Source organism: Erythrolamprus reginae, chromosome 6 (assembly GCF_031021105.1).
Source record: "Erythrolamprus reginae isolate rEryReg1 chromosome 6, rEryReg1.hap1, whole genome shotgun sequence".
NCBI lineage: Eukaryota > Metazoa > Chordata > Lepidosauria > Squamata > Dipsadidae > Erythrolamprus > Erythrolamprus reginae.
In genome coordinates this window covers 35,448,060-35,471,784 of record NC_091955.1, presented here as the reverse complement: position 1 = coordinate 35,471,784, position 23,725 = coordinate 35,448,060, and the positions used below count along the sequence as shown (strand labels likewise).

Sequence of the window (23,725 nt, the reverse complement as noted above, 5' to 3'; positions counted from 1 at the left end):
TACATATGTATATATAATATGAAAATTTACTTGTATGTATCTTCCCCAAATAACAAAAATAGACAGGGATATTTATAGAATACTACTACTCCATCATCAGCTACAAGCAGATCAGATTCATACCGCTCAATAGCATTTCTATGTAAAGAACAATGCAGGTTTAAAAAGTGACACAGTTGCTTTAATAGTTTGAAAACTCTTTGAAATCCTTTTAATCTCTGTAATTCTTTAACAGTTATAGAAAGAAAATACAGTAGGCTTAAATGTAATGGCTAGGACTAAGGAAATCCAGATTTAAAAACAGTTATAATTGGGGTAACCACTTAAACATGATTATATACAGTAGTTGCATTTCTGCTTCAGAAGCCGCTCCTAGCTGCTTCTGCTCCTTCGCATGCATGTGACAAAGACTTAGCGAAATCTTACAAAAGACCTCCATAGTATTGCAGTATTTCTACAGTGCTCTATCTTTAATCCTATATTGCAGGGTGTCAAACTCTATTTCATTGAGAGCCATCTGTGTTTGACTCAGGTAGCTGAGGGGAAGCATGGCCAAGGGGGGCTTGGCCAGCTCAACATCACTGATCAAGTTCCATTTTCAGTCATGACAGCCTCCTACAGCCCTCTGCCAGCTCTGCAAGAGGCTATTGTGGCTGAAAATGGAGCTCGGGAGAGCTTTGTGCAGCCTCGCCAAAATGTTTTTGCTGGCAGAAGCACTGTGGACCTGTCCTTTGCTGTTCCCAGGTGGACCTGCGGGCCAGATCTCAGTACTCCGTGGGCCGAATCCATTTGACACCCCTGCTATATTTCATACACCATACAAATATATGTACCTTCATACAGTAACACTCAATCTAATATAATCTTATGAACTAAATTCAAAACACATAAATTAATCTTTTTGAGGAAAGTTCATTGTAAAGAAGTAATGTATACTCCAATCACAGATCTTAATATGTGGTTATAGTTATTGCTATAATAAAAAATGTTACTATATACAGAATAATTATTTCCTTGCAATTAGAGCTATCTTTTTACAGCAACAACCTGGATAGATTATTTTGAGACATTTCAGACTGGATAAATTTTACTGTAATTCAAGCATCTATTATTTCAAAACCTTTTGCTCAAAGAGAATTAAATTTGGCTATTATTCTTATTAGATAGGTTTTCCATTAGGTGAGCTGATTTTGAAGTCTCTTTGTCAACTTGCTTGCTTTTTCAACACTTACCATCACATTTTTCTAGTATTTGAACAGTGTCTCCAATCTCCAGTGATAAACCATGAGGGACTGTTCCTCGAAACCTTGCAATTACTAGAAAAGATATTAAATTCTATTGAACTATATTTTTAAGAAAAGAAAAACTACATATTTGATATTTAGCAGTGTGCTATTGCAAGCAAAAGCAGTTAATGAAATCTTCTCACTTCAATTTCCACTGAAATTTCACATTACTGGATTTATAGATACAGTAACAGCCTTCTTTTAAAATCCCTCTTTTTATATAACAGCATGTTCAATAGCATTGGGGGCAAATTCAGCAAGAACATAATTTACGGTTCACAAAATAGTTTTTTAATTATATTGCATAATTATATTATTTAAAGAATACAAAAGAATAAAAAATAAACATACAAATGACAAAATGAAAAATATACATAAAAACATGAACAGGAATTTTGATATTACTTTTCTCTCCTTCCCTTCCATTCTTTTTCTCCAATCACTAACCACTACTGAATATTTATGGTCAGGGCCGCCATCAGGAATTTTGAGGCCCCATACAGCCTAAGTGTCTGGGACCCCCCGCCACTTTAAAACTACTGCCCCCCAAATCCCATGCCATGCCACCATGGCCACACACCCTGGGCAAGCCCTCCCCCGGCCCTTTGAGGTCAAACACAGCCCTGATGTGGCCCTCAATGAAATTAAATTTGACACCCCTGACCTAGAGGCTAAATCCTATGACCAAGGGCTAAGAGAATGAGTATGTTTAGCTCAACAAATAGAAAACTGAGGGGGAATATAATAGTAGTTTCCCAATCCTTAAAGGGCTGCTACAGAGCAGATGGCATCTATTTATTCTCCATGCCACCTGAAGGTAGTACAAGAAGCAATGGGCGGAACCTCACCAAGAAGAAATGCAATCTGGAAATAAGGAAAAACTTGGGACTGGGCGGCATATATATATGAGGGGTGGCGCAGCAGGTAGAGTGCTGTACTGCAGGCCACTGAAGCTGACTTGTAGATCTGAAGGTCAGCGGTTCAAATCTCATCACCGGCTCAAGGTTGACTCAGCCTTCCATCCTTCCGAGGTGGGTAAAATGAGGACCCGGATTGTGGGGGCAATAGCCTAGCTCTGTTTAAAAAAAAGTGCTATTGCTAACATGTTGTAAGCTGCCCTGAGTCTAAGGAGAAGGGCGGCATAAAAAATGTGTGTGTGTGTATGTATGTATGTATGTATGTATGTATGTATGTATGTATGTGTGTGTATATATATATATATATATATATATATATATGTGTGTGTTTTCGTAAATTTTCACGGGTATATGTATGTAGATTGTTCTGAGTTCGGGTTTTGCCCTGTGTAATGTTTTGCATGTCTATGCGACGTTTCGGCGAAATCACATTCACCATCTTCAGGCTGTAGTTCCAATCTTTGTGTTGTTTTGCTAAATTTGAAAATTAAGGGAGACTAGGATAGATCTATTTTGGCCTTATTTTGGCCTCATCAGCTAGCCATACCCTACTGGGACTTGAACCTGCAACCTTTGCCTTGTAAGGCAGAGAATTATCCTCTAGGCTACAGTATCCAATCCCTTCAGCTCTGCACCAGGGAAGGGTTACATATTTTTGTGTCAAATATATATAAATCCCTTCTTTTTTATTAAAAGAAATTAATAATTTAAAAAAACCAAAATCCATTACTATTAAAACTAAAACAACCAGCAAAACTATTAATAAAAACAGGTGAGGGCTGGGTTTTTTCTCTGTTATTATTTAAGTGCTTTTACCATATACTTTAAATCAAGAGTCACTTCTCTCTCTGTTTCTCTCTCTTTCCTGTCATTCTCTGCCTCAATCATTTTCTCATTTCTCTTTTTTTCTCCCCTTTTTTCTATCATTTCTATCTCTCTCTTCCTTCCACTCTTCTCTCTCTCTTTCTTCCTCTCTCACTCTCTTCCTTCCTCTCTCATCTCTTTCTTTCTTTCTCTCTCTCTCTCTAATTTGCTTTCTTCCTCTCTCTCACTCTCTTCCTTCCTCTCTCATCTCTTTCTTTCTTTCTTTCTCTCTCTTTCTCTTTCTTGCTTTCTTCCTCTCTCTCACTCTCTTCCTTCCTCTCTCATCTCTTTCTTGCTTTCTCTCTCTTTCTCTTTCTTGCTTTCTTCCTCTCTCTCACTCTCTTCCTTCCTCTCTCATCTCTTTCTTTCTCTCTCACTCTCTCTTTCTTGCTTTCTTTCTCTCTCTGACTCCCTTCCTTCCTCTCTCATCTTTCTTTATTTCTTTCTCTCTCTCTCTCTATCTTGCTTTCTTCCTCTCTCTCACTCTCTCATCTCTCTCTTTCTTTCTTTCTCTTTTTCTCTATCTCTCCCCCTCTTGCTCTCTCTTTTTCTCATTTTCCCTCTTGTTTTCTTTCTCTCTCTCTCTTGCTTTCTCTCTCACACTCTTTCTCTCTTGTTTTCTCTCTCTCTCTTGCTATCTCTTTCTCTCCCCCCTCTTTCTCTCTCTCTCTCTTTCTCACTTTCTCTCTCTGTTGCTCTGTCACTCTCACTCTCTCTTGTTCTCCGGAGGCTGGTGAAAGGGATTTTCAATGTCGGGCGCGAGGGCCGGCGCACGCTCTCCCCATCTCTTTGCCAGCCCGCCCTGAACATTCAAAGTAAGAAAAGCCTTCACTCTTACTTTGAATGTTCCGGGCGGGCTGGCAAGAGGATGGGAAGAGCGCGCACCGGCCCGCGCACCCAACATTTAAAATTGCCTTCGCCGGCCCCCACTGTGAGACAGCCTGCCACGCCTCTCTTGCAGCGGAGAAAGAAAGGCGGATCGGGCAGGCGAGGGGCATCAGCGAGTAGCCAGGGGCGTGAGGGGACTAGAGGCGTGGGGGGGGGCAGGGGCAGCTGCGGCTTTGTGCGCACCCTTGGAAAAGGGTGCGCGGGGGTGTTTTGGGGTGCGCTGGCACAGGCGTGTGCAGCCTACAGGGAATGGTGCTGGGCACAATGACTGCTGCGGGCACCAGGGGGCCGGCACACGGTGGCGGGCCAAAACCGCCCCCCCATTTTTCAATTTGGCCGGGCCCCTGACGTCAGTACCAGTAGTACCGGCCTATCGGCGGCCCTGTTTATGGTGTAGTTTTAATACTTAATATTAAATATTGGAGATTTTTGCCTACTTCTTTCAGAACTATTCAAAGTGATGAAGGCCTACATCATTTTAATTTTAAAGGGATGCTTCTTTCCACATCATCCCACTTGTTTGAGTCATTTCATCTAATTGCCAGTAAGCTGTCTAGTGATAAGCCACTTGAAATCATTGATACACATATCTTTAATTGGCATTAATCAGAGATACTTTACTAGAAGAGCCCACTACTCCTCCACTTGCAACAGAATACCCTATGCAGGTTTAGAAAGCTTAGAACTATGTCACCTTAAACACAACCTAAGCATAGCCCATAAAATCATTTGCTCCAACATCCTTCCTGTCAACAACTACTTCAGCATCAACCAAAACAACACACAAGCACACAACAGATACAAACTTAAAGGAAACCACTCTAAACTCAACTGCAGGAAATACCACTTTAATAACTGAGTAGTTGATGCATGGAACTCACTACCAGACTTTGTAATATCATCATCTAACCCCTAAAACTCCATGATAAACTGGATTTTTTCAGCATACCTGAAGGCAATAGATTAGTTTTGAAGAAGTTAGATAATCTCTGTGTGGTAACAACTGTTCTCTCCAGCATGAGGAAAAAACTAGAATGCCGGATTCATTCCATCATGGTAGTGTGGAAAGCTACCCCCCTGAAATATTTTGGGAAATATTAAAAAAGACAGGATAAAATATTTTCCCTAAGGGAGAAATAAGCAATCTTAAGGGGGGCAGAAACCACCCCCAGTTTCTCTGTCTCAAGCAGAAACTGAGAAGGCCACCTTTTAGAAATTCAGATTTGGTAATCCATTCAAGACAGGATATTTTGAAACAAAGGCAGAATGGTTGGATAAGAAACAGCCCTCACCCAAGATCCAACACAAGAAAAAAGCCATTAGGAACAATAGGAATTGCCCAACAATCTTTCAGAACACAAGCTTCTTCATTGCACTAACCCAGAGCAGTCCAAACTTCACCTGGGAGTTCAGATATAAATAAGCCAGAGACTGACCAGATTAGCTCAGTCAAGCACCTTGGATTTGCATTTCGTCTTTTGCCTGTGTAATCCTTGCCATATAAATTTAAATATTATTTTATTTAATTCATTGAAAAATTTAGAATCTACCGTATATACTCGAGTATAAGCCGACCCGAGTATAAGCCGAGGCACCAATTTTTGCCACAAAAACTGGGAAAACGTATTGACCCGAGTATAAGCCGAGGTTAGAAAATGCAGTGGCTACTGGTAACTTATAAAAATGGAAAACAATAAAATTACATTAATTGAGACATGTTTTAGAATATTTATTTTAAAGAAAACCAGTAAACTAGCTCTGTAAATTTAAAAGAGGGTAAACAAATTAACAATATTAACAATAAATTAAAAAGTAAAAAAAGTAGCTCGATCAGGAACAAAGCTAAAACCTAAGAGTTAAAATCCTTCAAAACTGGATTCCTTCTCATCATTAATTGGATTTACATTATTGTTCTGTTTTTATATATGCTGTGAGCCACCCTGAGTCCTTGGAGAGGGATTGCATACAAATCCAATTAAATAAATAAACAAACAAACAAACAAATAAATAAGTGTATCCAAAGAAGAGCTTCAGCATTAGCTGCTGTGAGGTTATCAGCATAGAAAACCAAATAGATAGATAGATAGATAGATAGATAGATAGATAGATATAGATAGAAAGATAGATAGACAGACAGACAGAAAAATAGATAGATAGATAGATAGATAGAAATAGATACAGATAGATAGATAGATAGATAGATAGATAGATATAGATAGAAAGATAGATAGACAGACAGACAGACAGACAGACAGACAGACAGACAGATAGAAATAGATACAGATAGATAGATAGATAGATAGATAGAAAAATAGATAGATAGAAAAATAGATAGATAGAAAAATAGATAGATAGAAATAGATACAGATAGATAGATAGATAGATAGATAGATATAAATAGAAAGATAGATAGACAGACAGACAGATAGAAAAATAGATAGATAGATAGAAATAGATACAGATAGATAGATAGATAGATAGATAGATAGATAGATAGATAGATAGATAGAAAAATAGATAGATAGAAAAATAGATAGATAGAAAGATAGACAGATAGAAAAAGAATTCCTGTCTAGCTCTGCCTCATAACACATTATTAGATCCTATCCAAGCAAGGACAGCAACTACCACAAAATACCATTTTTTAAACAGTTTAAATCCTTTCAAAGGAGGGGGAGGAGAATCTGACAGCAGGGGGCCTTTTTAATCCGACTAAGGGTAATGCAGATAGAGCAAGGAATAGTTACTCACCATTGCTATTTCCCCCTCTCGGTTGGAGCAAATGGCTGCCTCATTTGCTTGAGGCAGGGAGAGGAACTACGGCGTGCCAGAGGGGACAAAAGCTGGTGCCTCCTCGCTCTGGCTCAAGCAATGGCGCCCTCGTGTGGTGACTTTGTCAATGACCCGAGTATAAGCCGAGGCTGTGTTTTTCAGCCCATTTTTTGGGCTGAAAAACTCGGCTTATACTCGAGTATATACGGTAGTTTTATTTGGATAGTTTGAAATAAATATAGAAATTTTGGAAGTATACTCATTTTAATAGATGAAATTCTTCCCATCAATGAGAGTTTCAGTTTTCCCCATTTTTCTAATTCTATTTTAGTTTGGTTCATTAATTTTATGTAGTTATCTTCTTTTATTGATGAGCATCTATTAGTTAAATTTATTCCTAAGTATTTAATTCTCTTTGTGCTCGTAAATTCTAATTTGGTCTCCAGCTCCTTATTTTGTTTGTTCGGCATATTCTTAGTCAGAAATTTTGTTTTCTGTTTATTGATTTTTAAACCTGCCGCCTCCCCAAATTCTTCTATTTTTCTTATCAGATATTGACCTATCTCCAATGGCTCTTCTAAAAAGAATATTAGATTGTCTACAAAAGCCTGTAGCTTATATTCTTCTTTCTTAATGTTTGTTCCTTTGATATTACTGGCCTTACGGATCTCGTTTAACAGAGTTCCTAGTACTAAGATGGATAGTGGGCATCCTTTTCTCACTCCTTTGTTTATTTGAAATGTTTTAGTCATTCCATTATTAACTATTACTTTGGCTTTCTGGGAAGTATATATTTTTTTCTTAGATTGTTCAAATTTTTGGCCAAATCTCATTTGTTGTATTAGTTTTTTCAAATATTGCCAATTCATGTTGTCAAAGGCTTTCTGCACATCCAGAAAAATCAAAGCTATTTGTTTTTCTGGATGCGCTTCATAATATTAAATTACGTCCATTACAATTCTAGTGTTATTCTTTATTTGTTTCATTGGTAAGAAACCATTCTGGTCAATATGTATAATTTTATTCAGTATTTTAAAAAATCTTTCTGCTAATATTAAACTAAAATTTTTATAATCCGTGTTTAAGAGGGCAATTGGCCTATAATCACTAATTTGGTTTCAATTCAACTCAACTCAATTCAATTCAATTTATTAGATTTGTATGCTGCCCCTCTCCGAAGACTCGGGGCGGCTCACAACAGTAATAAAAAGTGTAACAATGGAACAAATCTAATAATAAAATATATAAAAAACCTCAGCAATTAAAAAACCATACAGCATATACACATCAAACATTAAATATAATAAGCCTGGGGGAGATGTCTTAGTTCCCCCATGCCTGGCGATATAGGTGCTTCTTAAGTAACTTGCGAAAGACAAGAAGGGTGGGGGCCATTCTAATCTCCGGGGGAAGTTGATTCCAGAGGGCTGGGGCCGCCACAGAGAAGGCTCTTCCCCTGGGGCCTGCCAAACGACAGTGTTTGGTTGACGGGACCCGGAGAAGGCCAACTCTGTGGGACCTTATCGGCCGCTGGGATTCGTGCGGTAGAAGGCGGTTCCAGAGGTATTCTGGTCCAATGCCATGTAGGGCTTTAAAGGTAATTACCAACACTTTGAATTGTGACCGGAAACTGATCGGCAGCCAGTGCAGGCCACGGAGTGTTGTAGAAACCTGGGCGAATCTAGGAAGCCCCATGATAGCTCTTGCGGCCGCATTCTGCACGATCTGAAGTTTCTGAACACTTTTCAAAGGTAGCCCCATGTAGAGAGAGTTGCAATAATCGAACCTTGAGGTGATGAGGGCATGAGCGACTGTGAGCAATGACTCCCTGTCCAAATAGGGCCGCAACTGGTGCACCAGGTGAACCTGGGCAAATGCATCGTTATAGATTTAGTTGTTTTAAAGAACTTCCAAAACATTTGTAGAATTCCTCTGGATATCCATCTGGGCCTGGCAATTTATTATTTTTTTGTTTTTTGATTGCATTTTGTAGTTCTAGTGCAGTGATCTTTCTGTTTAACATTTTCCTATCTTCTTCCTTTATTTCTATCATATTATTTTGTAGCAGGTAACTATCTATTCTGGTTGGGACTGTCTCTTTTTGTGTATATAGTTTCTCATAATATTCTAAGATAATTTCTTTTAATTTCTGTTCATTATGCTGCAATTTTCCTTTTGCATCAGTTAATTGGCATATCATTCTATTTTCCGTTTCCTTTTTAATTTTATATGCCAGCCATCTGTCTGGTTTATTTGCATTCCCGAAAAAGGTTTGTTTTACGAATTTAATGTTCTGACTATATTCTTGTTGGTCTAGTAAATTTAATTCGTGTTTACAGCCTATTAATGATTCCTATATTTCTTCTTTTTCTGGAGATTCCTGGTATTTTCTTTGTAGTTGTTTTATATTTTCCATTAACTCATTGTGTTTCTGCCTTTTCTCTCCCCCCCCCCATATTGTATGCAATTGTGATACCTCTAATATAAGCTTTGAGTGTGTCCCATAGGTTTTGAGTGGTTGTAGGTTGTTTCTGACTCTCTTCTAAAAATAATTTAATTTCTTTTGTAATTCTTTTAATGTATTATTCCTCTAATAGTGTATGTGAATTTAGTTTCCATCTTCTACTGTCGCTTTTTTGCCCCTTTCCAGGTCACAACCATTGGGTTCTGATCCGCCCAAGTATTTGTGTCTATTTCTACCATTTCAATATCTTGTAGCATTTCATTGTTTGTCCAGACATATCTATCCTCGAATAAGATCCATGTGGTGCTGAATAGAATGTGCATTGTTTCTTATTGGGATGTATTACTCTCCATAAGTCTATCAAATTTAACTCTTCTACCATATCCTTGAATGCATTTGGTAATGTAGTTCTTTTGACGTCTTTACTTTTGCCTGTGGCATAGTCTTTATTTTTTGTCTATAATTCCATTATAATCTCCTATCATACAGATATTTTTATTCTCCAAAGTTAATAATTCATCATGTATTTTCTTATAGAATTCTTTTTGTTTTTTATTAGGGGAGTATATATTTATTATTATTTTTTCATTTATTTTAATCTCTGTGATCAGATATCTTCCTTTTGGGTCTGAGTAGATTTCCTTTGCTACAATTTCTTTTTTTACATATGTTGCTACACCTTTCTTCTTTCTATTTTCTAGTGAGGTATATAATATTCCTAATTTTGGGTTTTCTAAGTATTTTTTTTCTGTTTCCTTTATGTGTGTCTACTGTAAACATATGATGCCTGCTTTTTCTTTGATTAATTTTGCATATATTTTCCTTCTTTTCTCCGGACTATTTAATCCTTTGATATTTACTGAGATTAATTTGATTTCTTTATTCATTCATTTATTTTATTGTTCATTTACTTACTTTTCTACTCCTTTTTACTTTCTATTTGTTGGCTTTTGCTGCTGTTTGTGTTCTGGTCCTTACTCCCTCCTCTCTCTGCACTTGATTCTCTACTTCTTTGGGCCTTTCCTTCTTCCTCTCTCTCATCCTGTCTGTCTTCTTGGTTTGTTCTCTCTAATCTGTCCTCGCTTTCTGTCTCTGTAATTTCTTCTTTGCCCTCATTTATTTTTTGCACACTCTCTATGGTATCAACTTTGATTTCCCTCCCTTCCCAGGTAATTATCATCCTTTCCAGAATGATCCATCTAAAATTTAAGTGTTTTTTTATTTAAAATGGCTGCCAGAAATTTATAGTCATTCCTTTGCTCTCTCACTCTTCCAGGGATTTGTTTTAGTATGTTAATATTTCTTCCTTTGTATGACCAAATCTTGCCTCTCGTAGCCATAAAAACACTATCTCTTATCTTCTTTCTTGCAAATCTTACATGTATTTCTCTGGGCAAATGGTAGCGCATGGCATAGTTTGTTTGTATACAGTATGCTACGTCTATGTCACCTTTAATTTCCTTTTTATCTTTTTGGAGTATTTCTCCTACTAATTCCACTATTCTATCCTCCACATCTTCCTCTTTTAACTCTACAATACAGTGATACCCCGTCTTATGAACATAATTGGTTCTGGGACGAGGTTCGTAAGGTGAAAAGTTCATAAGACGAAACAATGTTTCCCATAGGAATCAATGGAAAAGTGAATAATGCGTGCAAGCCCATTAGGAAAATCCAAAACTTTAAGTTTTTTTAAAAAGCAGTGGGCGGACAAAGTGGAGGAGAACAGAGTGGGGACAGGCGAGCCGAGGAAGCGTCGGGAGAGGGGATTTCCCCAATCTCGCTGTCAAAATGTGTCCCTGGGAGACTCAGCCATCCACCGCCCACTGTCCCCTCCTGCCAGAGGCCCGCAAAGAGCCAAAGCTGGGTGTGGAGAAAGATGAAACTTTCAGCTCCTGGATGGACCGGAGAGCCTGGACATGCCACCTTCCTGCCTGCCCGCCCTGCTGATCGCCCTCCCACCCTCCGCCAACAGCGCCTGTCCCACTCTCTCCAAGAGCTGCACAGAGACCGCCCGGGAGCCACTGCTTTCAGGAGGGTTCCCCTCGCTAGCCTCCTCTAGATCTGCTGTTCAAGGCTTTGGTAACTTTGGAGGATCCCTGCCCAGCACACGCGCGCTCTCCCGGCACAACTTTCCCAGAGGATTTTCTTCCACCTCTCACGATCCCTCCAATGCCCCAACCTGCGGGAGGAGGGGGGTTGGTTCCCCACACGGGAGCCACCCAAAGGCGAAATATGATTTGAAAAGCTCTGGTGCACAAAAAGCTTGGGGAGAGTGTGACATGGTAATGTGGGGAGGAGGAGGAAGAGCCGGGCTGGGAGGAGGAGGAGTGGGAGGAAGGCAAGATCTGCTCCCAACACCCGTTGGGAACGAGCAAACCAAGGGTTCTCAGCCAAGTCTTCTGAAAGAGACCGAGCTTTATGCAATCTCTCTTGGAATTAAAGGAGCGGGCGCCCGTACACAAAAAGAGGCGCTAGAAACACACTCTCAGTATCGGAGCTTTTATAAAAGAATCTCAAGGGGGGGGCTGGCAATGAAAAGAATCCAGAGCCCTGGAATAAAAGTCAATCCGGGCTGTTCAGAGGCACAAAAACTCAATCCCTTTACTGGAAACACACGCTCAGTATCGGAGCTTCTTTTCCTGAGACCGAGATATCAAGGAAGAGATTTGGAGGTGGGGGTGGAGGTGCGTGTGTGAGAGAGAGAGAAAGGAGAAGGATCCTTTCTCAGAGTCCACAGAGATCTATAGGCTGATGCTTCTTTTATAAAAGAATCTCGGGGGGGGGGGCTGGCAATGAAAAGAATCCAGAGCCCTGGAATAAAAGTCACACAAAAGGGAACCTCCCTCCAACCAATCTGCAATTTAATTGCAACAAACTGCCCCAGAACCAAACTCAACATAGACAAAAGCACAGTGAGGGACTACCTGAGGGAACTCAACGAATACAAATCACCAGGGCCAGACGGACTTCACCCCAAAGTCCTAAAAGAATTGGCAGACACCATAGCGGAACCACTCCTCCTCATCTACCAAATATCCTGGATCACTGGAGACCTACCGGAAGACTGGAAGCGAGCTGACGTAGTCCCCATCCACAAAAAAGGCAAAAAGACCGACCCAGGTAACTACAGACCAATCAGTCTGACCTCTATACCTGGAAAAATACTGGAGAAAATAATCAAAAAACAACTTACCCACTTCCTAGAAACAAACAAGATCATATCCAATAGCCAGCACGGATTCATCAGAAACAAATCATGCCAAACCAATCTCATATCATTTTTCAACACCATAACCAAGTCAGTTGACCAACGCAACTCAGTGGACCTCATATACTTGGACTTCAGTAAGGCTTTCGATAAAGTCGACCACAATCTCCTAATCCACAAACTAGAAAAAAATGGAGTAGATTACTACACATGTAGATGGATAAACAGTTGGCTGACCAACCGCACCCAACGATTTGTCCTCAACGGTACCAAATCCACATGGAAAAAAGTAGACAGTGGAGTACCACAGGGCTTTGTCCTGGGTCCTGTACTCTTTAACATCTTCATCAACGACCTGGACGAGGGAATAAAAGGGGAACTAATAAAATTTGCAGATGACACCAAGCTGGCGGGGGTAGCCAACACCCTTGAGGACAGGCTCAGAGTACAAGAAGACCTAGACAGACTATCACAGTGGGCCCATACCAACAAAATGAGGTTCAACACCGACAAATGCAGAGTCCTCCACCTCGGCAAAAAGAACCCTAGACATACATACAGCCTGGGAGATACCCCACTCAGCAATAGTGACTGCGAAAGAGATCTTGGAGTCTTGGTGGACAATCAACTAAACATGAGTCAGCAATGTGCAGCAGCAGCCAAAAAAGCCAACTCAATCCTAAGCTGCATCAACAGAGGAATACGCTCCAAGACCAGGGAAGTACTAATACCACTCTACTATGCCCTGGTCAGACCCCACCTGGAGTACTGCATCCAATTTTGGTCACCTCACTACAAAAAAGACATCGAAACTCTGGAGAAGGTGCAAAAAAGAGCAACCAAAATGATTAGGGGACTCGAAACCAAGACTTACGAAGAGAGATTGAGAGAACTGGGCATGGACAGCCTAGAAAAAAGAATGTCTAGAGGGGACATGATAGCAGTTTACAGATACTTGAGGGGTTACCACGGTGAGGAGGGGGTCTCTTTATTCCCCAGGGCACCAGAGGGCCGGACGAGGAACAATGGTTGGAAGCTGACCAAGGAGAGATTCAACCTGGAAATAAGGAAGAACTTCCTGACGGTCAGAGCGATCAACCAATGGAACTGCCTGCCAGGGGAGGTGGTGAACTCCCCAACTCTGGACACCTTCAAGAGGAGATTGGACTTCCATTTGGCTGGGGTGCTGTAGGGTTTCCTGCTCAGGCAGGGGGTTGGACTCGATGACCTAACGGTCCCTTTCAACTCTATTAATAAATAAAGTCAAACCGGGCTGTTCAGAGGAACAGAAACCCAATCCCTTCGCTAGAAACACACGCTGAGACGTTAGTTTTGGTAGGGGCAAATTGTTTATTCGGAAAGGGACTGGTTTCCTCAGGGCTTTGAAAAAGTTATGATCTGAAGTTGATTGTCCCGAAATGCATGGATTGGTAAATCGCCTTCCCTGGTTCCTTTTAAGTCTTTTGTTGCTTGAGAGAGAGAGAGAGAGAGAAAGAAAGAGAGAGAGAGAGAGAGAGAGAGAGAAAGAAAGAAAGAAAGAAAGTTACGAAAACTCCGGGGAGGGGGCTGGAGAGAAACACTCCCCACAAAACTTCCTCCCCTCCTTTTTTATAGTGAAACCGGAGTGGGGGAATATTATTGGACCGAACAGAAAAGTGGGGAAAAGAGGGTCATGAACTTTCGCTTGTTCCACCCTCAGCTTGCCAAACATTCCCCCCCCTTTTTTTTTTGGTACTTCATTTTTATTTTATTTTGTTTGACTTACAAAACATTTAAACAACATACAATACAACATTGAACATTTACGATTTATATATTTACAAGATTTATTTTTTACAATTCTATTTACTATACCTTTTTCTTAACTTCCACCCAGTTGTATATTTTCCCCCACACTTTGTAATAGTCCTTATTTTGTTGGTTTTGAATCTCATATGTTAATTTACTAAATTTGGCGCAGTCTAATATTTTTTTAATCACCGTTTCTTTGTTTGGAGTCTTATCTTGTTTCCAAACTTGTGCATATGCTAATCTTGCAGCAGTAAGTAAGTGATTTATTAAGTAGTAATTTTCTTTGCTCTGTTTGCCTCTAATTATGCCTAATAGATACATTTCCGGTTTTATCTCAATTTTGTAGCCCAGTATTTCTTCCATCCATGTCCTAATTCGGATCTAAAATTTTTTTGCTTCGTTACATTTCCACCATATGTGGTAGTATGTTCCCACCTCTTTTTTACACTTCCAACATTTGTTACTAATATTTACATTCATTTTGGCTAGGCGCGCTGGCGCATAATGCCATCGAAAGAACATTTTATAAAGATTTTCTTTGTATGGTGTTGACAAAGTCATCTTATAGTTAACTGACCATAGTTTTTCCCAGTCTTCTAGCTGAATTGCATATCCAAAGTTAGTCATCCAAGCTATCATATTAGGTTTAACTATTTCTTCGATGTTTTCGTAGTTTAGTAGATAAATATACATTCTGGTTATAAAAATTTTATCAGATCCTGTCAATATTTTGTCTATTTCATTTTGTTTTTTACATATTCCAGATTTTACCTTTTAATGTAACAGAGAAACATTGCTGTGTTTTGGCGAGCCTTCTTGAGCTGCCTCGTCCTTCCAGCTGGGAGCATGCTGGGAACAGTAGTCCTCAGACTCCAACACCTGGCAGAGGGCGGCGTGATCCCTTCGGTGGGAACTACATTGTCCATGAAACCAGTCGTGCAGTAACGATGTGGCTGTGCTGTTGAGCTCTCAACCCCCAATCAGGTTTTTAAAAAGACTTCCCAGCTGAAGTGGTCCCCCCCCGCACATTGGGCTCTGCAAAGCTTCTTTAAGTGCTGTAACCCCCCTTTGAAAACCCCACCCAATTTCCTCATCGGGTTTCCCCAATCCTGTTTCTAGTGAAGAGATTGTGCTTTTGTGCCTCTAAACAGCCCGGTTTGACTTTTATTCCAGGGCTCTCCCCCTGAGATTCTTTTATAAAAGAAGCATCAGCCTATAGATCTCTGTGGACTCTGAGAAAGGACCCTTCTCCTTTCTCTCTCTCTCTCTCTCACACACACACGCACCAGAGGAATGTTTGGCAAGCAGACGGTGGAAGAAGCGAAAGTTCTCCCTTCACGACCCTCTTTTCCCCACTTTTCTGTTTGGTCCAATAATATTCTCCCACTCCGGTTTCACTATAAAAAAGAAGGAGGGGAGGAAGTTTTGTGGGGAGTGTTTCTCTCCAGCCCCCTCCCTGGAGTTTTCATAACTTTCTTTCTCTCTCTCTCTCTCTCTCTCTTTCTCTCTCTCAAGCAACAAAGGACTTAAAAGGAACCAGGGAAGGCGATTTACCATTGGAGGGATCGTGAGAGGTGGAAGAAAATCCTCTGGGCAAGTTGTGCCGGGAGAGCGTGCGTGTGCTGGGCAGGGATCCTCCAAAGTTACCAAAGCCTTGAACGGCAGATCTAGAGGAGGCTAGCGAGGGGAACCCTCCTGGAAGCAGTGGCTCCCGGGCAGCCTTGGTGCAGCTCTTGGAGATGGTGGGACAGGCGCTGTTGGCGGAGGGTGGGAGGGCGATCGGCAGGGCGGACGGGCGGGAAGGTGGCGTGTCCAGGCTCTCTGGTCCATCCAGGAGCTGAAAGTTTCACCTTTCTCCACACCCAGCTTTGGCTCTTTGCGGGCTTCTGGCAGGAGGGGGCAGTGGGCGATGGATGGATGGGTCTCCCACGGACACATTTTGACAGCGAGATGGGGGAAATCCCCTGGCCCGATACTTCCTCGTCTCACTTCCAAGCGGAGGAAGCGAAGGGAAAGAGGGGAAAGTGGCAGCCAGATGGGGCGGCTGCAGATAACTCCTCTGACGCACGGTTCTCTCTGCCCTCCCATACCTTTGACGTCACGGAGACCTCCTTCCTGGAGTCCACGTTTTGGCTGGCCAGGAAGGATGTCTCCGTGATGTCTGAGCTCCGCCCCTGGAATTCCCTATTGGGATTCCCCACCTCAGTTGGAGCCTCCCGACCTGCCGACAGAGCCGCAGATCACAAAAACCGATCGGCGGCGGGTTCGTAAGGCGAAAAAAGTTCGTAAGAAAAGGCAAAAATTTTCTGAACCCCGGGTTCGTATCTCGGGTTATTCGCAAGACGAGGGGTTCGTATCTTGAGGTACCACTGTATTTTGGCACCTTAAAAAATAAGGTGCCCTATCCATTTCCAGATTTATTAATTGGTGTTCGAGTTCTTTGTGTGAATTATTTGGTTTTTGCTCTATTTTTTTCTATTTCTTTTCTGTTCTGTTTTAGATTCTACTGTTTTAATTTGCTCTTCGTGTTTCTTGATGTTCCCCCTCATCAACTCCATGTTGTTATTTAATTTTAAGATATCAGATTTCAACTCAGCATGGTGATGTACAATAATCTCCTGCTGTTTAACCATAGTTACTTAAAAGAGCAATGTATATTGAAAACTCAATAAACTCCAAACAATTATATGCGGACCAGGAGGGTAGAATATTAATTGTTCAGGTAAATATAGATCTGAAACCTCTTGTTATTGTTTCTATCTATGCCCCAAATGATAATCAAAAAATATTTTATAAGCAATTACATCAAAAAATAAATGAATTAAATATTGAAAACATGATTATAATTGGTGACTTTAATGCAATTTCAAATAGATCATTGGACCATTCTGGGAGGAAAAAAGATAAGAAAAGGAGAAATATTTTGCCCACTACTTTTCAGAAAATGAGATCTGAGCTATTATTAAATGATATCTGGAGGGAAAGACACCCTTCAACTAGATAATATACCTTTTATTCTAACCCCCATAAAATCTGAACAAGAATAGATATGGCTTGGGCCTCGAAAACAACTTCAGAAGAAATTTAAAAAATTGAGATTGATACAAAAACATGGGCTGACCATAATTCTTTAGTGATATACTGGAAAAATTATAAGAAACATATGAATTGGCAGATGAATAGGAATATTATAAGAGACCAACAATATAAGGAATGGATAGAAATATAACTAGAATTTTTTTTTTAATTAATAAAAACTCAGAAACTTCTTTTCAAAATTTATGGGACACCGCCAAGGCATATACCGTGTTTCCCCGATAGTAAGACAGCGTCTTACTTTCTTTTTACCCCCAAAAGCCCCCCTACGTCTTACTTTCGGGGTATGTCTTATATGTCTCTCTCGTTCTCTCTCTTATTTTCTCTCTCTCTCTCTCTATCTTTCCTTTCTCTCATTCCCTCTTTCTCTCTATCCTTTCTATCTCTCACTCTTTCCTTCTCTCCCTCCCTTTCTGTCTCTTTCCTTTCTCTCATTCCCTCTTTCTCTCTATCCTTTCTATCTCTCACTCTTTCCTTCTCTCTCTCCCTTTCTCTCTCTTTCCTTTCTCTCTATCCTTTCTATCTCTCACTCTTTCCTTCTCTCCCTCCCTTTCTGTCTCTTTCCTTTCTCTCATTCCCTCTTTCTCTCTATCCTTTCTATCTCTCACTCTTTTCTTCTCTCCCTCCCTTTCTCTCTCTTTCCTTTCTCTCATTCCCTCTTTCTCTCTATCCTTTCTATCTCTCACTCTTTCTTTCTCTCCCTCCCTTTCTATCTCTTTCCTTTCTCTCATTCTCTCTTTGTCTCCTGGGGCTGACTGTGCCTGCCCTGCACCCCCCACCGCGGAGGGAAAGCATTTGGCATCGCCCCCCCCCCTCCACGAGCAGCAAAAGCCTAAGCGTCGGAGCCAAAAGGCAAACAGCGCACCCCGCCGCTTAGGCTTTTGCTGCTCCTGGAGGGGGGGAGGATTTTCTCCTCCCCGCCCCCCCGGCAGCCAAACGGCGCTGAGGCTTTCGGCATCGGCGCCCACCCCTCCAGAAGCAGCAAAAGCCTAAGCGACTGGGCACGCTGTTTGCCTTTCGGCTCCGTCGTTGAGGCTTTTGCTGCTCGTGGAGGGGAAGACGCCGATGCCGAAAGGCAAACGGCGTGCCCCGCCGCTTAGGCTTTTGCTGCTCCTGGAGGGGGGGAGGATTTTCTCCTCCCCGCCCCCCCGGCAGCCAAATGGCACTGAGGCTTTCAGCATCGGCGCCCACCCCTCCAGAAGCAGCAAAAGCCTAAGCGGCGGGGCGCGCCGTTTGCCTTTCGGCGGAAGAGGAGAGGGAGCGGATCGGGCGGGCGGGGGCAGCGCCTTCTACTGCAGGCGCCTCCCCACCCCCGCCCCCCCACGGGCTGGCAGGGGGATGGGGACTGCGCGCCCATGGAAAAGGGCGCGCGGGGGGTATTTTGGGGTCCGAAGGCAAACAAGACAGGAGTTGCCATGGAGAGGACTTTGGAAGTGATGCCGGCTGCTTTAAAATAATAAATTTACTCAGCGGTAAGTTCCGCGGTGTCTTTCAGCGCTTCCTTACAAAAATGGGGTGGGGGAGAAGGAAAGAAACTGGTACAGCAGCCGGCGTCACTTCCAAAGTCCTCTCCAAGCAGAGGATGCCACCTCTCCAAGCAGAGGATGAAACCACAGCCGGCTCCAGCGGAGCCAGAAAGTGACTGCAGCAGCGGCCAGCGGACGCTCGTAGACTGCCGGCGGCGGCAAAAGCAAGCGTAACAGAAGCGCAAAAGGGAGCCAGTGAGAGCAAAGCCGCCGTGATAAGTCGCTTAGCTTCGCTTTCCGTCCTGTCCCTCCCCCTTCGGCGCGCGAGGTGGGCGCAGAGGGGTGTTGCCTTCGCTAGAGAGGATCCGGCGGCAATACCCCCGTGTTTCCCCGAAAGTAAGACATATGTCTTACTTTCGGGGTATGGCTTATATTAGCCGACCCCCCTGAAACCGCCAATATGTCTTACAATCGGGGGTGTCTTACTATTGGGGAAACACGGTATTAGAGGACTAACAATTTGTTATACAGCTAAGAAAAATAAAGAAAAAAAGTTACAATACAAACAACTAGTCAGAGAATTAAATCAATTAGAGTTAGTATTGCAACATAACTCTAAAGATAGTGAGACTAAAAGATAAATGGAACTAGTTAAGCACAAAATAAAGCTCATAGAGCAAAACCAAATAGCAGAGAAAATTAAAAGGGCCAAACAGCAATATTTTGAACATGCCAATAAGCCAGGAAGATGGGTCGCATATAAACTAAGAAAATATAGGTAATCAAAAATAATTAAAGAACTAGTAGATAATAAAGGTATGATAAAATATAAGATCGATGAAAAAGCAAAAATAGTACAAGAATTTTATAAAGAATTATACAAGAACGAGGAAATAAAAGAAGATGAGATTTTTAAGTATTTGGACTCCTTAGACTTACCGCAATTAACGGAAGAACAACAAGCAGGATTAGATAAAGGAATAAAGGAATTACAAATAACCATTAAAAAGCAAAATAATAATGAAGCAACTGGACCTGACGCCATATCGGCAGAATGGTATAAAATAGAAAGTGAAGTTATAATGAATAATATGTTGGAAATTCTTAATGAAAGTATAATGGGTGGCAAAATCCCTAAATCCTGGTCAGAGTCTTTAATAACATTAATTCATAAACCTGGAACAAAGATAAGATACAAAACTATAGACCTACATCACTATTAAATGTGGATTATAAAAGATTCACTTCCATTTATGCAGAAAGACTTAAAAGGATTTTAGACAAGAAAATACACCAAGACTAAAATGGGTTTTTACCAGGCAGACAAATAAAAAATAACCTTAGAATGATTATTAATACGTTAGAATATTATGAACAACATCCAGGAAAACAAATGTCATTAATGTTCTTAGATGCTAAAAAAAGCCTTTGACAATGTAGATTGGACATTTATTAAAATGCAATTAAATAAAATGAGATTCAGTACAAAATTTGTAAACCTAATTGATGCTATATATTCAAAACAAACAACAAAAATTATATAAAATAATGAACAATTGGAAAAATTTGATATTTTTAAAGGAGTGAGACAGGGATGCCCGATATCACCCGTACTCTTTATTTTATCCCTGGAAGCTTTATTGATAAAGATAAGAGCAAATAGTAAAATACAGGGACTAACTATTGGGAAAGAGACATATAAAGTACAAGCTTTTGCAGATGATTTAACTTTTATAATAGAAAATCCTATGACAACATTACCAACTTTGATTGAAACGATAGAAGAATATGGTAAAGTTGCAGGCTTAAAAATAAATAGAAGTAAGACACAATTTATAGTCAAAAATATGACAAAATCGCAAGAAAGACGACTAGAAAGTGTCACAAACATGAAGATAGTGAAGAAAGTAAAGTATTTGGGAATTTGGATCACATCCAAAACTATATCTTTAAAAAATGACAACTATACAAAATTGATTGGAAAAATTTAAAAAGATTTAGAAATTTGGAATAATTTGAAATTATCGTTCATGGGGAATTGCAACAATTAAGATGAATGTTTTACCCAAGATGCTGTTCCTATTTCAGGTTTTACCCATAAATCCAGGGGGGAAATTTTTTAAGAATCTAACAACAATAGTTAGAAAATTTTTATGGCAAGGTAAGAAGGCAAGAATAAAGTTAAGTACAGTGATCCCCCGCTCGTTGCGAGGGTTACGTTCCAGGAGCCCCCGCAACGAGCGGGTTTTCGCGAAGTAGCGATGCGGAAGTAAAAACACCGTCTGCGCATGTGCAGACGGTGTTTTTACTCCCACAGCGCTAGCGAGGAGCCGAAGATTGGGGGCGGGGCGGCTGTTTGCCGCCGGCATGGAGGGCTTCCTAGCAGCCCCCCAAACCCGGGTTGGGGGTCCGGGGGGCGCTTGGTATCGGCGGTTTTGAGCTGAGTCCGGAAGCGAATTCGCTTCCGGACTCAGCTCAAAACCGCCGATAGCAAGCGGCAAGGAACGGCTTGTCTCGGCGCTTTCGAGCTGACAGCTCGAAAGCGCCGAGACAAGGCGTTCCTTGCCGCTTGCTATCGGCGGTTTTGAGCTGAAAACCGGCGGTTTTGAGCTCAAAACCGGCGATACCAAGCGGCAAGGAACGGCTTGTCTCGGCGCTTTCGAGCTGTCAGCTCGAAAGCGCCGAGACAAGGCGTTCCTTGCCGCTTGCTATCGGCGGTTTTGAGCTGAAAACCGGCGGTTTTGAGCTCAAAACCGGCGATACCAAGCGGCAAGGAACGGCTTGTCTCGGCGCTTTCGAGCTGACAGCTCGAAAGCGCCGAGACAAGGCGTTCCTTGCCGCTTGCTATCGGCGGTCTTGAGCTCAAAACCGCCGGTTTTCAGCTCAAAACCGGCGATACCAAGCGGCAAGGAACGGCTTGTCTCGGCGCTTTCGAGCTGACAGCTCGAAAGCGCCGAGACAAGCCGTTCCTTGCCGCTTGCTATCGGCGGTTTTGAGCTAAATCCGGGAGCGAATTCGCTCCCGGATTTAGCTCAAAAGCGGCGAGAATGAACGGCGTGGGCGGGCGAAGGGCGGGCGGCAGCGAGGAGTTTGCGTGGGCGGTGGGGAAACTCCTCGCTGACGCCAGCAAGAGGGGGAAGACCCAGGGAAGCCGCTGCCATCTACGCATGCGTGCCCGGCACGCATGCGTAGATGGTATTTTTGACTTCCGGGTTGAAAAATAGCGAAGTACCCTGTTCGCAATGGTTGGGGACGCAATAAACGGGGGATCACTGTATATTAGAAGATATAAAAGAAAGAGGAGGGTTTGCACTACCTAATTGGAAGCTATATTATCAGGCAGCCACCTTAACTTGGATTAAAGAATGGATAACATTAGAAAATAGAAGAATATTAAATTTGGAAGGTCATGACTTTATGCTTGGCTGGCATGCCTTTATTTGGTACGACAAAGATAAAACACATTCTTATTTCAAAAACATACAATAAGCAAGTATCTACTAGAAGTTTGGAAAGATATAAAGAAAGATCATTTTTTAACTATTCCAAACTATACTAAAAAAAAAATAACCATAGTTTCTTATACCGTTTTTAATGTTGTATTCATGGTTTGTAATAGTGCTGTATTCCCTGTTTTCTCTGATGTGAATAGATATTCAATGGATTGCTGGCTTGCTGGAGAGGCACCCCCAGGGGCCCCTGCAGTATGTTATCTTTTACGTCCTTTCAACATCATTGTTGTTGTGGTGGTGGTGTTTGACTTTTTTTTTTAGTATCTTGTTTTGTTTCTCCAGTATATTAAAAATTTGATTCCAAATCGCCATTCACAGTATTTTGTAATTTTTCAACTCAAACATTCTAATGTCTTTTAACTATATAAAGTTCAATGAATATTTAAATAAGTATCTATGTGTGTTTATAACTAAGTAGTGGACAATGAGAGTTCTTCTCTTACTAATGTTCAATAATATTGTTTCTATATGATAGCTACTAAATGCATAAATGAGTATATATATATATATAAAAATGTAGGATAGAGATTAAATAGTAGTTTTTGTAATTATACACTTTCAATAAATATTGTCAATAAATAAGATAAATCAACTCTATTGAATCTGTTAAGTATATCTAAAAAGGCTATTAATTAAAAAGGCTACTAAAAAGCCAGCTTGGGGAAAAAAAGAGACCAGTGCCAGCTCCATGCCAAAGATTTTAAAACAACGGTTTTAGCCCAGTACCAAGACGCGTCTTCCAGATGCCAGCAGACACCAGAAACCATCCAGCTGCCATTGCTCGAGAGGAAACAATGGATCTAGGCACAGCCAAACCTCGTCTGAGTGACGCCGAGAAAGCCAGACGTCAAACGGAAGGCCTTTGCTTGTATTGTGGAGAAGTTGGACACCTTCTTCCTGCTTGCCCTCAGAAAAGACGTGGCACTCCCCCTCCTACCCCAGCCTCGAACAATGGCCCAGCGTTCCAGGTCCTTACCGGAACACCTTACCGGTGTTCTGCCAGGCTCTATGGTATGAGTCTCCCAAAAATTCAAGGGTACAAATTTCAGACACACACACACTTGAAAGTTCAAAAACAATGTTCTTTATCACAAAAATTCAAAAGAAACAAAGCACCCTTTTTGTATTGCAAAGAGCACTCGTCCCAAAACAACCTGGTAGTCTGTACAATCCCCTTAATCAGTCCTTAAGTACTTAGCTAGCAGCTGTGAAGGAACACCACAGCCCTCCTTCCACTAAGTGAAACACACACACTTTGCTCTGCTTTGGTTTCAAAATCGTGAAAAATCAACAAAGTCTGGAAACAGCAAGGCATGGTCCCTGCGGAAAGGGGCGGCATACAAATCTAAATAATAAATAAATAAATAAATAAATAAACAACAATCAGATAATCTTCCACAGCGGCCAAGCCAGCACGCTGCTATTTATATCAGCAGCTCTAATTACTGGAACCCCACC

The 23,725-nt window shown here is 41.4% G+C and overlaps 1 protein-coding gene across 1 annotated transcript in view; it reads right to left on the bottom strand.

Annotated features, from left to right (window-relative positions):
• DOCK4 (dedicator of cytokinesis 4) overlaps positions 1 to 23,725 on the bottom strand; it is an 826,344-nt gene that overhangs the window by 708,838 nt on the left and 93,781 nt on the right. Inside the window, exon 2 of the mRNA XM_070755516.1 lies at positions 1,233 to 1,316. Within this exon, the coding sequence (XP_070611617.1) occupies positions 1,233 to 1,316 (84 nt within the window). The remainder of the gene's footprint in view (positions 1 to 1,232; positions 1,317 to 23,725) is intronic.